Source organism: Equus przewalskii, chromosome 3, assembly GCF_037783145.1.
Source record: "Equus przewalskii isolate Varuska chromosome 3, EquPr2, whole genome shotgun sequence".
Taxonomy (NCBI): domain Eukaryota; kingdom Metazoa; phylum Chordata; class Mammalia; order Perissodactyla; family Equidae; genus Equus; species Equus przewalskii.
Window position 1 is genome coordinate 28,936,189 of NC_091833.1, and position 17,499 is coordinate 28,953,687.

Consider the following 17,499-nt stretch of genomic DNA (forward strand, 5'->3'; position numbering starts at 1 on the left):
CTCTCTCCTTTCAGATCGGCTGCTATGCAGCTATGAAAAAGAAAATCTACGCCATGGGCGGAGGATCATATGGAAAACTTTTTGAATCTGTGGAATGTTATGACCCGAGGACCCAGCAGTGGACTGCTATCTGCCCCCTGAAGGAGAGAAGGTGAGGGCACGCGGTGTGGGCCTCACAGCCTCCCTGCACCTGGCTTTTGCCTTCCTTTCTTTCACGCTAGTCTTTTGTTTGACTTAGCATTGAATTTGTGTAAAGTTAAATGAATAATCCATTTTCTGAGAAAGGAAGACGCACGTATTCATGCAACATTGAATGTCGCAGAGCTCGGAGAAGCGGGAGAGGAAGTCAGTATTTGGGCCACGAGCCGTAAGCCCAGCACCCACTCTGCTCTGTGTGGCCTTGCAGGTTTGGCGCTGTCGCCTGCGGAGTCGCCATGGAGCTCTACGTGTTTGGGGGAGTGCGAAGTCGCGAGGACATCCAGGGTGGTGAGATGGTGACCTGCAAGTCAGAATTCTACCATGATGAGTTTAAAAGGTGATGACGAGTGGCTTCAGGGAGCTTCTGCGGCTGCTGCTTTAGGCTCTGAGAGTCATGTTTTAGCTTTGCTCAGTTACGTTTTCCAATCTCTTCACTGAATCATGTCATCTGTTTAGGAGGTATGGCTACTGCATACTAGATAGTTATTCAGTGACTTCAGAAGTATGGGTAATTAAAGCCGTAGAAAAATGTTTCTAAAATGTAGATCAGACCTTGACACTTAGTTGCTTAAAATCATTCACTGACTCCCTTTGGCTTCTGGGAGAAAGGTTAACTCCTAACGTAGCGTATATGGCCTTCTGTGATACGGCGTTTGTCTGCTCTTCCCACTCAGTTCAACTCTGACGCTTCACTTGAGTCCCACTGAGTGACTTTTTCCCTCCAAAACATGTTAAGATTATCTCACCCTGTGCTTTTGTACTATTCCTTTTTGCCTAAAATTTCCCTTCCCATGTTTATCCAGTTAAATTGACCTCTTTGAAAACTCTCCTTATTGTCACCACCTAGAGAAAGCCTTCTCCTGTCTCCCAGTGTGACTTAGGTTCCTCAGTCTGTGATCCCATAACATCTGTGCGTCTTTCCCTCTTAGATTCTGTTAGTCATAATCTCCTTCAGGGCAAGGTCCAGCTCGGTCAACTTTGGATGCCAGCTTCTAGCATGGTACCTGGCCTGTATTAGACGCTCAATAAGATGCTGATTGCATGGATGGAGTGTGGTGGCAGATATTCGTAAGCCATCTGACAGGCTGCCATATTTGTCCTGTGGAGTCAGTAGCATCCTTCCACCCTCCCTGTCTTCCCTTCCCTCACACGTTTTATTGTTGTAACCACTAAACAGGATTTTTATTGCAGTAAGCTGTTCAAATCCTGCAGGGAAACAGCCATGCCAAAATTAATCTTGTGATAGTATTTCAGTCATGTTGCCAGAAGGGGGTGCCATAATGTAATGTTTAATTTCATATTATTTTAGAGTAGGGCAAACAATGAGCAGTTACCAACGTTTTAGAAATACATATAAATATTACCTAACTTTTAATGTATTTTACATTTAGAATATTTACATAGCCCGTTTTTTTCCCTTCACTTACGGGGATAGACTATCTTAGGAAAATTCATGAGACAAAGTGTGAGAGCAATTTAGAGAATGTTTGCTATGGTGGGGGCAGAGGGCAGAATTTCAAAGACTTTTCTACACTTCTCTCCTTAATGTTTTACGGTGAGGGCTAACTGTCTGCGATGTGAAGTAGTACATTAATTTCCTGCCCGGCGGAACCTCCAGACCGTCTGCCCAACCTCATTAACCAGCAGTGCTCAGCGTGTTTGGTTTCTGATAAAATATTGATATAAGCCTTTTTCATAATAACCGAATTACTGTTTAGACAGTGCGAGCTGGAAAGCTGCAACTCTCTCACTGCTGTCAAGGTTCCTTATGGTTTTTGCCATTTTCTGTCCCTATTTTTGTTGTACAGAACTTAAATCTGTCTGTAACGTTTCTCAGTCTGCCCTTGATATGCTGTATATTGTTGAACCTTTGTATTTCCATCAGGTCGTTTCATATTTATAGTTGATAAGCTTTAGATGTAAGTCTGTTACTTGCTTTCAGTTCATAATTGTTAAACAGTTGCTCCTTCCGAGCTCTTTAAGAGCACTTCCAAATGCAATTCCTGTGTCATTAGTTTCCCTGTTTCTGAGCTCTCCAATGTTAGTTCATACACAGAATGAAGAAAGCTTAATTTCTCTTGTCAATATAATATGTAGATTCTTACTTGTTTAGGTAACGCTAAACACACACGGAACACTAAAGGCCATACATTCACTCACTCAACTCATCCAGTCTTCAAAACAACCCTCTGACATAATGCTACTCTATTTATTCCTGTTTTTCTTATGAGGAAACCAAAACACAGAGAGGTTGAGTAAAGCGCCCAGAGACACACAGGTAGCAGGCAGCAGAGCTGGAATTTGAACTCGGGCACTCTGGCGCCAGAGTCCACCGTTTCAGCCACTGCACTATATTGCCTTAAAAATATAGACTTTCCCGTAAATAACTATAGAACAACGATAACATATTTTTGTTTCTTACAAGAACAGATGCTTCCAAGTATGTGTTATTGGCATACTCTGGAAACTGTTGCCAGATGAGCAATCTGTATTAGATTGGAGACCGTTTATTGTTTTTAAGTAATCTCGTGTCTTTCCTGCCTTTGTTCCCTATTTTTAGGTTAAAACTTTCCTGGAAAAATGCCATATCTTATTATTTTCTATGTTTCTAACTAAAAACAAAACTGTTTGAAGGAAAGCAAAGAAATTGCCATAAGACACACAAATCGTAGTAACAACTTAATATATTCAGAATGACAGCATCTCTGTCTCGGTTCCTGTGTCCTGTTCTTTTACGAATACCACCATCCTGCCAGTCATCCAGACTCAAAAAAGGTCGTCTTTGGTTCTGTCTTGTGCCTCACACCTCATCCGTCGCCAGGTCGTATCTTCTTTTTTTAAACTCTGTAATATCTTTCGCACTCACCCCCCTTCTGTTCTCTGCAACAACCCCAGTGCCCTCGCTCTTTGCTATGTCAGTGTCATTAGTCTTCCTCACCAGTCTTCTAATACATTTCACTTACCTGTGCTTTTGAAAGATTAGTGTGGCTTGGATCATTTCACACTCCTGCTGAGCATTCTTTGTGTTCCCCCATTGGGTACCAAATAAAGATAATAGTATTTAGCCTCCCACTGGGACTCCTCCATGATCTGAGACTAAGAAAGATTTTCAGCTTCTTTCAGTTCCTTCCTTTCGCGTGTCCTGTACTTCAGCTCACTTCTTATAACCATCCTGTGTTCTGCCTCTGTGCATTTGCTCAGCCTTGATGCCTCCCCTTTCATTTTTGTGGATAAATCATGTTAACTGTTCTTTGAAGTCAAGATCTGTCAGTTTCATCTTTTGATCCCTGAATGTATAATTGAATAGACATACTTGACAACTGGCAGAATCCACATGTTCTCTGATCCATGGGTTGGAGGCCATTATGGTAGGAAAGGCTAAGTGGGAGTCCCCGGAACTCTCCCTTCCTACTGAGAGAGCAAACTAGAAGCAACACTGCATGCCTGAGGAACGTGCGGAAGTTAGTGCCGCCCTCAGAGACTTGGAAATGCGAGAGTGGAGCTACCTATCATATGCTCCCTTAATTCACTTAGAAAAAGTGGAAAGTTCAGGTGAAGTTTGGAAAATAACTGTACTTTCATAAACTTAATTAGGTGTTTACACTGATCGCAGATTCAGTCCCAGATGTAGTATCTTTATGCAAATGTTGTATTTTTATGCAACAGAATCCCTGACCTTGGTATGCAGCTGTTGATGTAGCTGCTGCTTTTCCTTCCTACCAATTCGCAAGGACCACCAGAAGCAGTTTGCTTTCACCTGGCAGGGCCCACAGTACTCCTGCACAGTCTCGCCTCAGGGCTGTGTCAGTTCCGCCACCTGCCATAATATGTTTGCAGAGATTCTCATGATCCTGATGGTCCGTTAAAACATCGTGTTGCTCTATCCCATTACATTATCCTGTTTGGATCTGATGCTTAGGGAGTAGCAAATACTACAGATGCCTTTGTAAGACATGTGAACACGAGGATGGAAGATGAACCCCACTCCTGACAAATGGTTCAGTCATGGTCCAGTCAAGAGACAGAATCCACACCAATGATCTGAACGGGGGAAATTTAACCTACATAATCATTAACTAGAAAGAGGGGGTTACCTGCCAATGGGTGAAAGAAGACTCTAATGAATGCAGAAATAGCTGGTGTAGGAAGTGCCGCTACTGCCTTTGGGGCTGAGAGAAGGTACCCTTAGAAGGAGCAGGCTGGGAGGAGTCCTCCCCGCCCTGCAAGGCTGGGATGCACCTCAGTGGAGGAGGGCGTGCTGTGGCCCACAGCTCAGCAGAGCCCTGGGGTGCGGGAAGCTGCCAGCTGATGGCAGAGGACCTCGCTGAGGGTGAGCACCTCTGGGTCTCCTGCTCCCTGGAGGCAGCATTGTGGTAGGAGGAAGAAAAAAATCATGCCGACCCCAAGAGAGAGGCCCTTTCCCCTGCCCAGCCGTGCAGTCCCTCCAGCGCCCTCTGTTGACAAAGCCGCCGCTGCGTTCATCCTTTCAAAGAACCAGCTGTCGTTGCTTTTCTCCATTGTGTGTTTTCTGTTTCATTGGTTTCTGCTCTTATCTATATTGTTTCCTTCCTTTTACTTACTTTGGGTTTATTTTGCTCTTTCTACCCTAGCTTCTTCAGGTAGAATTTTAGGTTTTTTCATTTCTCTGCTGAAATCTCCTATCTTTTCCTCACAAGCGTCTTTTCCTGTCCCTTACTGAGCTTAGTTATGGTAGCTGCTGCGTTCAAGTCCCAGCCTGATAGATAATCCCAGCATCTGAGTCATCTCAGAGTTGGCGTCTGTTGATTGTTTATTCCCTTGAGAATGGGTTCTCATTTTTCTGGCTCTTTTTTTTGTTGAGTAATTCTGGATTGCATCCTGGACATGGTGAGTGGCACGTCGTTGGGGCCCTGCAGTCTCTTACTGCTTCAGAGTGTTGCTCGGAGAGTTTCAGCAGGCACTGGACTTGGGCAGACTCAGACTGCAGGCTGTCACACCTGCAGCTCAAACCTCCGATCAGTCCTTGAAGCCTTAGGTACAAGCATGCCTGGTTCCAGGGTCAGTCACAGGCTTGAGAGGAGTGGGTACTCATACATTTAGGGGTTCTTCTCTGTGTCTCATCTTTCTGAGACCACCGCACATTTGGCAGTCCCGGTTGCTCCGAGACACTGACTCCAGTGGCCAGAAAGAAAGACAGGGTTTTCTCTAGGAGGTTCAGCTACCCAGAGGTGCTGCCCTCCGGCTGCCTGCAGATAGAGCTACCAAAGAATGGAAAAATTCTGTGTGGGATGCTAGTTCAACTAGCAGCTTCTTCCCCAAATCTGCCTGCTTTCACTCGGTCTGCAGAGCCCTCAGGCAGTTGTTTTCCTTATTTTGTCCGGAGTTTGCAACTGTTCCTTGCAGGAGGGTCAGCTTGTTAAGAGCTTCTTCCTCCCAAGATGCAGACACCTCACTAAAGCTCTTCCTTTCCTTCTCTCTGCTCTTGGTTGATTGCCCCCCTCTTTGTAGCTCACTCCCTCTCTCCCTTTCTCCCTCTCCCTTTCTCCCTCTCTCCTCCACTCCTTCTCTCCTTGCCTGTCTTTCCCTCCTACTCCGCTCTCTCTGAAGCTTGCTGCTGTGATCCATGCTGTATTTCAAAGGTTCCTTCTCAGGGGCATTCTCTTAATTCTGAGTTACCATCATTGTGGCCTCCGAGTCCTGATAAGCCCATGTTTGAAAGCATTATAACTAAAGGCATACTATTGCCTTGTCCATTACAAAAATTACTACCCCTTTATGATGCCTGCTATGTACTAGACACTATGTGAAGTACTTTGCATTGGTATTTCATTTCATCCTAATAACAATGATTTGAGGTTGTTGATGGCATCTGGTATCCGCACTTTACAGATGACGGTACAGAGACTGGGTTAGCTAAATTGTCCAAGGTCAATGGGGTGATAAATGGTAGAAAAAGAAATGCAAGATCACATGCCTTTTATATCTTTTTATGAGAGGGAGCTAAGACATGATCCAAGTAAGTTTTCGTATAGGTTGATTTCGTTTGAAGCCTCAGCATTATATAAAATAGATCACCTGTGATTATTTTTCTGAAACCCAGGAACTCTGAATCATTGATCTGCTTTGGACCAAATTTGATAGATCATCTACATAGACCAATTTCTTCAGCTTTGTTTAATTTTTCCAGGAAGGCATTACGTTAAATTCTCAACTCTACAAAATTATTCCAAAATATCGTTGTATTCTGTTGTGTTTTTCAACAGATAGTCTCATCATGTGTGTCTTCGTTTAGAAGCGCAGTTACTCTTGTAAGCGCACGTGGCCCGTTAATGGATTTGCTTGCCGGAGTTGCGTTCCTCTCTCCTGGGGTTGATCTTGGGCGTGTGGTTCAGCTGCAGGCGAGGCATCAGATACTCAGCAGCATTGTTCGGTTCGGAACCTGGGAAGAATTTAAGAGTCGAAGTTTAGTTATTTATGTTCAGCCCTGAAGACATAAAATGTGAATAAGCCAGTATTGTAGTTTGACATCTTCACACTCTCTCTTTCAAAGGCCTGTTCAGGTGCCCATTTTCACTTTTCAGTGGGAGCTCTTAGGTGTTTCCCTTTTCCTGTTTATTAGAGGCATGTTGGAGGCGGTGGCCACACTGTATTCCCAGTCCCCCCAAAGTGCTGGGTACCAGTCAACATTCAGATGTTAGAAGAATCAAATGTTAGGTGAAGGCGTTTAGAGATATGGCGGCGTATATTAGCTTTTCTTCTGAGTTGTTATGTTATCTTGGACAAATCATTTTGCTTCCATATTTCTTGGAATTCAAGACATGGAAGCTACTACCTTATAACAATCGGGAGAGAGTGTTCATTGAAATAGGAGTGCTGTTCTTAGTGAAATAATTTTACCTTTGTATCTAATGTTGAGATGCTCAGATCTGAGCCATTGGCTTCTTGGACACTTCATGGCAGAGAGTTAGAGATACTAAGAACAGTGCCTGCCTACCTGTTCACTCCAGAAATGCGAGCAAGCCTGGACTCGGGAGTTCTTAAGGGTTTAGATACATTTCCAAGGTGTGACTGAGGACTGCTATGACCTGGCTGTATTTTAAGCCATGAGAGGGAAATTGGTCAGATTACCTTGAGTGAACATTATTACATAGCAGAGTCTAATTGTTTTGTTTTGTTTTTTGAAGCCAAAAAAAAACCTTGTACTGGGAGCCGGCCCCGTGGCCAAGTCGTTAAATTCACGTGCTGCACTTCAGTGGCCCAGGGTTCGCAGGTGTGGCTCCTAGGCACAGACCTACGCACTGCTCATCAAGCCATGCTGTGGCGGCATCCCACATACAAAATAGAGGAAGACTGGTGCAGATGCTAGCTCAGGGCCAGTCTTCCTCACCAAAAAAAAACAAGAAAACCTTATATTTTGAAATAATTTTGGATTTGTAGGAAAGTTGCTAAAATAGAGTTCCCATAAGCCCTTCACCCAGCTTCTCCTAATGTTAACATCCTACATAGCTATAGTGCAGATATCAAAACCAGGATATTTACGTTGGCACACTATTACTAAGTAAACTGCAGACTTTACTCCAGTCTCACCAGCTCGACCCCTAATAGCTTTTCTCCGTCTGCTCCAGGATTCCATCCAAGATCCAACATTGCACTTCGTTGCTATGTTTCTTTGGTCTCCATGAATCTATGACAGTTCCGCAGTCTTTCCTTTCTTTCCTGACCTTGGTACTCTTAAAGATTATTGGTCACTTTTTTCAGAGGCTGTCTCTTAATTTGGGTTTGTCTAATGATTTATCGAAATTAGGCTGAGATTATACCCTTTTGGCAGGAAGACAACAGAAGTGATGCTGTGCCCTTCTCTGTACCACGTCAGGGAGAATGTGGTGTCAGGGTGTCTTAAAATTGGTGATGCAGCCTTGGTCACCTGGTTAAGGTGGCGTCTGTTGGGTTTCTCCATTGTAAAGTTACCATTTTGCCTTTGTAATTAATAAATATCTTGGAAGAGAAAATTTGAGAATATGCACATACACTGTTTCTCCTTCAACTTTCACCACTAATTTATCACCTATCTGTCCACGAACTAGCCTGCAGTAGTTATTTCTGTGGTGTTTGCCTAATAGTGATTTTTCTCATTCCTTCCGCATTTGTTAACTGGAATTCTGTAAAGACGACTTGTCCTTTCTCCCTATTTTTTTTAATGTATTTGATTATTTATTTTTATCAGTGTGGACTCATGGATGTTTATTTTATTCTGAGTTATAAATCTCATACTGTCATTATTTTGTTGCTTGATTTGTTCCAGCTGTGCCCACTGGGTGCTATTTCATACTGGCCCCGGTGTCCTTTTGATGTGCCCCTGTCCTTTTTTAAGCGCTTCCTATCTGGCAGCACAAGATGCTCCAGGCTCCTCTTGTATTTTCTGTCAGCTGTGGAATCAACCGCTTCTTCATGGAGCCCTGGGTCCTTCTAGTGGTTATTAAATTGATTTTAAACAGACCTGCCAAGGCAATTTAGTGGGGAAAGAAACGTCTTTTCAGCAAACAGTGCTGGAACCACTAGATATCTGTATGGAAAAAAATGAACTTTGACTCTTACCTCATACCATACATAAAAGTTAACTTGAAATGTATTGTAAGACCTAAATGTAAAAGCTGAAACCATGAAATTTCCAGAAAAGAGCACAGGAGGAAAATCTTTGCAACCTTGGAGTAAGCAAAAATTTCCTAGAAGGACACAGAAAAGATGAACTATAAAAGAAAAAAAGGATAAATTGGAATTCATTAAAATGAAAAACTTCTGTTCTTCAAAAGGCTCCATTAGGAAAATGAAAAGACAATCTACATGTTGAGAAAAGTATTTGTGATACACGTATCTGACAAAGGACTTATATTCCACAAATATAAAAAGTCTTAGAATTCAATAAGAAGATAGAAAACCCAATTTTAAAAACAAGTAAACTGGGGCTGCCCCAGTGGCGTAGTGGTTAAGTTTGTGCACTCTGCTTCAGCATCCTGGGGTTCGCCGGTTCAGATCCTGGGCACAGACCTACACATCACTCATCAAGCCTTGCTGTGGTGGGACCCCGCATAGGAGAACTAGAAGCACTTACAACTAGGATATATGACTGTGTACTGGGGCTTTGGGGAGAAAAAAAAGAAGATTGGCATCAGATGTTAGCTCAGAGCCAATCTTCCTCACAAAAAGAAACAAAAAACAAAAAAAAATGAACGAGCCTTTGAATAGACATTTCACAAAAGAAGATACGTAAAAGGACCAATATGCACACGCAGAAATGCCCAATGTCATTCGTCTTCAGGGAAGTGCACATCACTAGTATGGATAAAATGAAAAAACCAACCATATCAAGAGCCGGCAATAATGCCAAGCAGTTAGAATTCTCATGCATTCCTAACTGGAATGCAGAATGGCAGAACACTTTGGAAAACAGTGCGACACTTCCCTGTTAAGTGAAATATACCTTTAACCATATAACCAAGCAATTCCACGGTGTCAGCTTACAAAAAAGATGTACGCTCTAATGTCCCAGACAGCTTTATTCACAATAATCAGAAACTGGAAGCTATGTAAATGAGCATGAGCAGATGAATGGATAAACAAATTCTGGTATATCCATATAATGGAATACTGCTTAGAAATAAAATGAAACAAATTACTGATGCAAGCAACAGCATGGACGAACCTCAGAAACATTATGCTGAGCCAAAGGAGCTGATTGAAAAGTGCGTACTCTGCATGATTCAGTGTTTATGACATTATAGAACAGGCAAAACTCCTTCGTATAGTAACAGGAAGTAAACAGTGGTTACCCGGAAGTGGAGTGTGGGCTTGAGATTAATTGGCACAGCGCCTGGTGCTGTTGATGGCTCACCAAGTTTTGTCTCTGTTAGTCTTCTAGATGTTGTGGTCATCCTTTTGATTTCCTTAATTTTGTCTGTCCGTTTGTTTTCAGGTGGATCTATCTTAATGACCAGAATTTATGCATCCCTGCCAGTTCTTCTTTTGTGTATGGAGCTGTACCCATAGGAGCCAGTATTTACGTAATCGGAGATCTTGATACAGGTAAGAGTGTTAGGGTGATTTTGTTGGAACCGTCTCTTAGTGATTCTGAGGTATGTGGTGTCACCTTTGCTTGCTCTCATGGTTTAGGTACCAATTACGACTACGTGCGTGAGTTTAAGAGAAGCACGGGAACCTGGCACCACACTAAACCACTCCTCCCCTCCGACCTTCGCCGCACCGGATGTGCAGCCTTACGTATTGCAAATTGCAAGCTTTTCCGCCTGCAGCTTCAGCAAGGCCTGTTCCGTATCCGTGTTCATTCACCTTGAAGAGGAGGCGGAGCAGAAGCAGAGCTCCTGACCAAGTGCACCACAACACGGCTTTCTGTGAGGGGGCAGAGTTGGCAGCTGGAACTTGCTCTGCGTGCCGGGCTTTGTATGGTAACTCCGGTGGTTTTATAATGCTTAGAGGCTAGAGCTGCAGCTCTTGTTTGGGAGAACACGTAACTGTTGAAAAACTACCTGGGAGGAATCAGTTCCTCCAGTTAGATGCAAACAAACAGAGGCTAGTAAATGTCAAAAGGAACAGGGAAGTGGGCATTGGTAAAATGTAACATACTGACGTTAAAATACTAAGGTGCATTCTCCCTAAAGGGACCTCGTATCTGACTGACTGCTGTGTGCGAGTCCCTGGCTTTGGTAAAGAAACAAACAAACATCCGTATATGCAAATCAACATATCCTAACATACCAAGATCGCTTTCTCCTGCACTCGGGACGAAACATTATGCCTGACCCTGCCCAACCAAGTAAGGTTTGTGCCTCAAACGTTAGATTGGACTGTATGCCAGCTCGTGTCCATATACTACTAGTACTCTGTCCTGAGAATCTTTTTAAACTATATTATGATGAATTGAAACTAAGATAAAATTTCTCTGATGACATTCTATCTTAGTAATCTAAAGATTTAATCAATTAATGAGTCAGGTTGCAGCCCTCCTGTGAATTTAAAGGGAGTCGCTAACTTCTGTGTTAATTAGATCAAGATATGTCATGCCATCATTTCTGGGGTAGTACTCTTGGAGTTGTGAAGGATCTCATGCAGTGACATTCTTCTTTTCAATTAATCAAAACCATTTTATAAACATGAGGATATAGTAAGTAGGAGATTTTAAAAAGAACGACCTGGGTCAGACGGAAAAAAGGTCTGCCGTGACAAAAAAAAACTGTCCAGACAAAATATATAGGGATCAAAAACTTTTAAAAAGAATCTGTCTGAAAGCACACAAAGTCTTGTTTACTACTGTTTAGGATGAAAACTTGTCTTAGAATGCGGATCTTTGTTAAGAATCTAGTCTTTGTAGTAGAATTTTCTCAATGCCGTTCACTAGTCAGAGTTCTAGACAAATTACTTTACAGTAAAGTTTGGCTGGTAGAAAAAACTACCTCAACTTAATTGCATTCTGTTCACTGCAGAGCAAATCCCTGCTTTCCTCCTCCCGTCCCCTCCCGGCCCACTCTCCCGCTTCCCATTGGGGGGAAGTCGGTCATTAGTAGCACTTACCTTATAAGGTATTTTGTTTTCCATTCAAATTATACCACCTTAGTGTGAAATCAGGGACTTCAAAGTGCTTGATTATGTCATAATTTGAATTTTATGCAATATCAGATTTCTAGTCAATTTAATATAGAAGTCTTCATTTTTAATTGTTTTCTACAGCTTTTGTTTTTCTGTTAGAATATGGCTCTAAGAAGCAGCATTTTGTCTTAATGGTTAATGTATAAATGTATCCTTTGGGTGTAAATTTAAGAACAGGAATTTCTTCTAGAAACTTCCTGTGTGAAATGTTTGTTTGCTATTAACTTGCATATGAGACATCGATTATGTTTTCCCACCACCAACAGAAAAAAGGGTGAACAGTTCTTTTCTTACAGCTGTTGGTAGTCAACACAATGCTATGAAAGTTGCTGAAGGAGCCTTGCCTGTGGGGCTCTAAAGAGCGTTATTGGTGGCATGCTACCTCTGTCCTGGCAGAAGGTTCTGGAAGCAGAAGGTGTGAGGGTTTCTCTTCTCTGTCAGAGGCACTGGGCCAGACTTGCCACATATTTGTGTAACACAATCAAATTCAATAAGTCAATCAGAGCCAGCCTCGTCTCTTTGCACCGTGTGCCAGTCAGCTGTTGTCTGCACGCTTTCCCAACGATACTTGGATATTTTTTGATTGAAGCAGGCTGTGTGGCCACTGCAAAGAAAGAAAACTTTCTTTTTACGGTTAGATTTAGGGGAAACAAGTTGCTGAAAAGGTAAATTTTCTTTGGTAAAATACTTAGTACAGAGCAGAGCCGTGGCATTCAGAAGCTGCGGTTGCGGTACATTGAAGGAGTAACTGATGTCTTCTTAAAGCCATGGCAGTCAGCAGACGCTCTTCTTTTTCTTTTAATTTCTGAAGTTTGAAATTCTTCCCATCTATGCCAGACCTTTCCAAGGAGACACGCTGTTGTTCCGGAGTGAACGGGCCCCTCTTGCAGTATTGTCAGTGCCTGCGGGACTTGCTGAATTCATTTTATAGAAGTAGTTCTTTTTTCCTTTTCATTCAGTTCATTGACACTGTAGCTACAGAAATTAGGGAATATTTTTAAAAATAAATTAGCCGCATAATATGGGATACAGTAACCAACACAAGCTGCTAAGTGCCAAACTGTTATTTTACTAATATATATATTTAAAAATATTATGTTGAAGTGTAGGGATGTACTCAATTTTATTATATCCCAAAAGTAATCATGACTTTTTGTAAATTACAGGTATTTCAGTATTGTGAAATAAATTTTAACTCTTTTCATGCAGGTTTGTGTTTTAACATTCCACTTATGCCTTGAAACATCTTTTCCTGATCTTTTTTTTTTTTGAGGAAGATTAGCCCTGAGCTAACTACTGCCAATCCTCCTCTTTTTGCTGAGGAAGACTGGCCCTGAGCTAACATGAGTGCCCATCTTCCTCCACTTTATACGTGGGGCGCCTACCACAGCATGGCTTTTGCCAAGCGGTGCCGTGTCCCCACCCGGGATCCGAACCGGCGAACCCCGGGCTGCCGAGAAGCGGAAGGTGGGCACTTAACTGCTGTGCCACCCGGCCAGCCCCTCCTCATCAATTTTTGATAATTCTTCTTCCATAAGGCACTTTTACCAGGCGTATGTTGGAATTGGCGGCTGAGGATAGATCTTAAAATGTTAGATATAATATCTTTGGGGGAAGTGCAATTTATTTTCATTATCCCACCAACAGAAGGAAAGTTGTCTCAGGTGAGAGTCAGTGAGTATTTCAAGGATCTCTCTTAGGCTATAGTCTAAAGTAGGCTGGTTGGTTTCTTTGTTTAACATCCAAATGGAGATTTTTTGTAACAATTTAAGTGTTTAATTTAAAATGAAGTGTTTTGGGGTTTCTTTGTGTGTGTGTGTGATAGTGCTTATATCCTGTGAGAGGAAAAAGTGTGAGAGAGAGGTGAGGGGGGAGTGTGTGTGTGTGTGAGTGAGATGTGACTTGGTAAGTCTGTCTGTGTATGTTTACTTTTTGAATTGTAGTTCCAAACTACATATATTACTGTCTCCTGGTGCTTCAGATAAATCCTTGAGCCTGTAGCCCTTCCGTTTCTACTACTGTGTTAAACTCATGTTGAGTGGAAATATTGATCTACTTGTAGTTTGTAGTCAGTTTTACTTGGTATTTGCATTTCTTTTCTTTAGTGGGATTAAAAACAGTGTTTACCAACTAGCAGTTGGTATGCTCTAAACATTTGGCCTAAGAAATTTGTAAATTCATTGTTGAGCTCATTATCTCATGATTTCGTTGCTGTCAGGAGCTGATAGCTAAAAGGGAGCTCTTTGCAAACTGCGCCCGTGAGCAAAGACCATGTGGGGCTGGCGGATCCTGTTAGTACTGAAGTATGCTGCTCTACTGCACTATCACTTTGATGGGGCGCTTTCTGCACTCCTGCTTCGGAAGTGCCATTTTTATAATTATACGGGGGGAGTTCCCCAGGCCATGTCCAGGAAGTCCCTTCGTTCTGTTGACGTGGTCAGGATAAGGGCTGCCTTTGCTGTGGCATCTCAGTTCCTCACGGTAGTGCGTTAGGTTTTTAGAGAACTGTGTTAGCTGCCTGGGTCCATTGGGGTTCCATTTGGTGGCTTCCTACTTCAGTGTACCAAACCGGGGATCCCACAGCATTTTCTAAGGAACGCTAAAGACACTGCAGTATTACCTTCCAGAATGTCGGCTTTCTTGATTCAAGAGGAGGCCTCCTGTGGTCAGATGAAGACAGTTGATTATCTAGGGCAAGAATGAGGTGGCGCTTTCACTGCATCAATTTAAAAGGTGCTGGAACCGCCTTAAAAAGCACCTGGTGGAAGGGCAGGGCAAGGCTGCTCTTGGCCAGGGGCTGCCCCTCGAGGTTGTGAGCCTTCGGGGAGGCAGCGAGAGAAGAGACTCTCTCTGCACAGAAGAGCCTGCCCTGGGTTTCATCAACAAATGTTCATCAAGCGCTACTTAGGATTCTGCTTGGATTTGTGGGGAGCTCAGCAGCGAGGTGGATGTAGTCCTGCCCTCCCTCTAGACTACAGACTCCTCGTGGGCACGGCTCTGTTTTACTCACCTGCTAATGCCAGCGCTTGGCACACAGGAGGCAGTCAGGAAATGTCTGACCAGTGAATACAGGATGCATGTGATCAGAGCGATATTCTGCATGGGATTGAAAAGCAGTCTCCTAGAGTGAGGCATTTTGCTGGATTTTAAATGAAAAACTTTGTACACAGATGGGCTGGCCTCCTAATAGAGAGTGGGAAATTAGTACAAAATAAAAAATGCCAAGTGCCTGCCATGGAGGACACCCAGCCCTGTGGTCTCCGGATGCTCTGTGGGAGTTTTGAGACCCTGCCCTCCGCACACCTAATAACACTGATCACATTTAGTGTTGGATTTATTTATTGCTCTTTATATGGGGCTCAGAGTCCTTTCCGGAAAGGACTGTTTTGATCCTCACGTCTCTGTGCTGAGTGCAGTGCTCTCCGCTGGACCGAGCACGGGCTCTGAGGCCCAGGAGACACAGCTTCACTTCCCCCTGCAGATGTGAGTGGAAGCCAAAAGCCGAATCCGGGTCTTTGGATTATCATTTCACTGTTCAGCCTGTTAGACTTTCACTTAATTTTCTTAGACATTCAGGTATTTTTAATCATAATAATTTGTGGTATAACTTAAACCCCAAACATATCCTTTGCAAGTTGCACAGTTAGAAGCTGAGAGATCTTTGGTCGTCTTTGTCAGTTAGCTATAGGAAATGTCAGAATTTAGTAAGGTCGTAAGAACAGAAGTAGTAAGTGTTTGAAAGACACCTGTTTTTACTTTGAAAGAGCTGAAACTTCATTTAAACTTCCCTTTCTTACCATGCGTAATGAGTAACAGCAAAGACATCGTGTCTTAGAATGGTGACGAAAGTCTTTTGCTCGCTTTCTAATAATCCCTGAGGGAGTCTTGATAACTGGTTCAGAAATTATAGAAATGTGCGGTATGCAGCTGAGGAATGACGCACTTGCCCGTATCTGAGAAGAACGTGGGCTCAGGTCGAGAGCCTGTCTGCCTACTGGCAGTGAAGTCTTAATAGCATTGAACCATAGATTTTTTTCTATTTTTTTTGGCAAGCCAGCCAGTAAAACTTTTAAAATTTGTGTATGTTTCAGAAGTAATTGTGTTATTATTTTAATTTTAAACATATCTCAACCTTGTCTCCCTGCAGTAGTTGCATTTATGTGACACGTGAGGAGCTCAGCGAGGACCCTGTGTTCTTCGGTCTGGTGCACACAGTTTAGGAAAGTTTGTTCTTTTCAGCTCTGTTATTGAAGTTCTCTAAGTGATTGGATTTTTAAGCTCCTTCCCTTTCTCGTGAAATCAGATATCTAATAAATAAAGCACATTGCATAATTATCTAGTGAGAAAAGTCTGTTGCCTTCTCTTTTTTATTTTGAGATTAAAAACTAAACTGTTTAAATTGCTACTCAACTGAAGTTTGAGCTCATTATCCTTTTTTATATTGATGTCCTCACGGCCCAACCAAGGTGTCGTAAATCCTTAAATCACTGTGGTTTGAATTAGAGAAGGTGCGGTGGGAGAGATGACTGCCCAGAGTCTGGGCACACGCTGCAGAGGATGAAGTGGAGAAAGATGAGCCGTTTCCTAGGATCCATGTAAATAAATGGCCGCTGCGAAGAATTCACATCCTTAGTACATGTGGGTTCATCTTGCTTTCTGGTTGGTGAATTATCTTTATTAGAACTTTATTTTTAGCATTTCCATACAAATCGTAGGTTTTGAAGAACCTTAATTGTCTTGTTCTTACTCATCAGTTACACATAAGGTGGACCTTAGAAGCTTGGGGTAAATTTTCTCAAGTTGAACCAGTGAGCTTGGTTTGACTGTGACTCTGCGCAGCCCGCCTTGTCGTGTTTCCTGTTTAATTGGAGGAGACTTACATGCGCTTATTCCCTTGTCCTTTGTGTTTATAGGAAAAACTCTGTTCTCACTACCTCATTATGTCGTGTTGTGCTTGATCCCCTGCCAGTTTAGAAGAATTCAACACATTCTGTCCTTTAACAAAAGCCTGGCAGCAAGCAGTAAGCGGCCTTGAGGAATACAATTCTCTGAGGCGTGTTTTCCATTTTACTACTTTTTTTTTTAATAGGCACTTTTAATCAGGAGGAACAATAATTCTCCTCGAGCTGCTGCGAAGTGATTACTTGAAACTCAACTTGAACTTTAAAGAGTCTTTAAAAGGCTATGTTTTCATAATGTAGGAAAGCAGTGCATTTAAACACCTCTGCTGTGTAAAATCGAGGGCTTGATTTCCATCCTTGTCAGGATCAGACAGGAGAATTTGTCCATCAGTAATCTGACCCAGTGTTTGGGATTTAGACGCTTGGGGCTACTATTTTTCATTTTTTATAAGGTGCTATTGTGAGCAGTTTAAGGATCTAGTAGGTGTATTTTCATGAATGTTTCCCAGGAATATGACTAGATTCCTCTTCTCTTCTAGTTCTGATAACCTGGGTTTAAAATGAAACCCTGAAGGTACTTCCTGAGGGCAGGGAGGAGGCTGACCGAACACACACAAGTGCATCAGACTTAAACGCCTGAGTGGTCAGGTTCCCTCTGTGTGTCAGTGAGGCGTCCCCGACGCCCTCCTGGACGTGCCCTCTCTGCCCGGTGTGCCCGGCTCTGTCCTCCCAGCGTCTGTCCGCTGGCCTGGGAGCTGTGAGC

The 17,499-nt window shown here is 42.8% G+C and overlaps 1 protein-coding gene across 6 annotated transcripts in view; it reads left to right on the forward strand.

The window, feature by feature from the left end:
* Positions 1–16,183, forward strand: part of GAN (gigaxonin) — a 54,225-nt gene extending 38,042 nt beyond the window's left edge. For 4 of the 6 annotated variants that reach the window (XM_070612370.1, XM_070612374.1, XM_070612371.1 and 1 more), the window contains 4 exons: positions 15–151; positions 407–535; positions 10,148–10,257; positions 10,345–16,183. In XM_070612370.1, coding sequence (XP_070468471.1) covers positions 15–151; positions 407–535; positions 10,148–10,257; positions 10,345–10,526 — 558 coding nt within the window. In that variant the 3' untranslated portion in view covers positions 10,527–16,183. The remainder of the gene's footprint in view (positions 1–14; positions 152–406; positions 536–10,147; positions 10,258–10,344) is intronic. The other 2 variants (XR_011538022.1, XR_011538023.1) reach the window with 1 other exon arrangement.
* Positions 16,184–17,499: the final 1,316 nt, after the last annotated feature.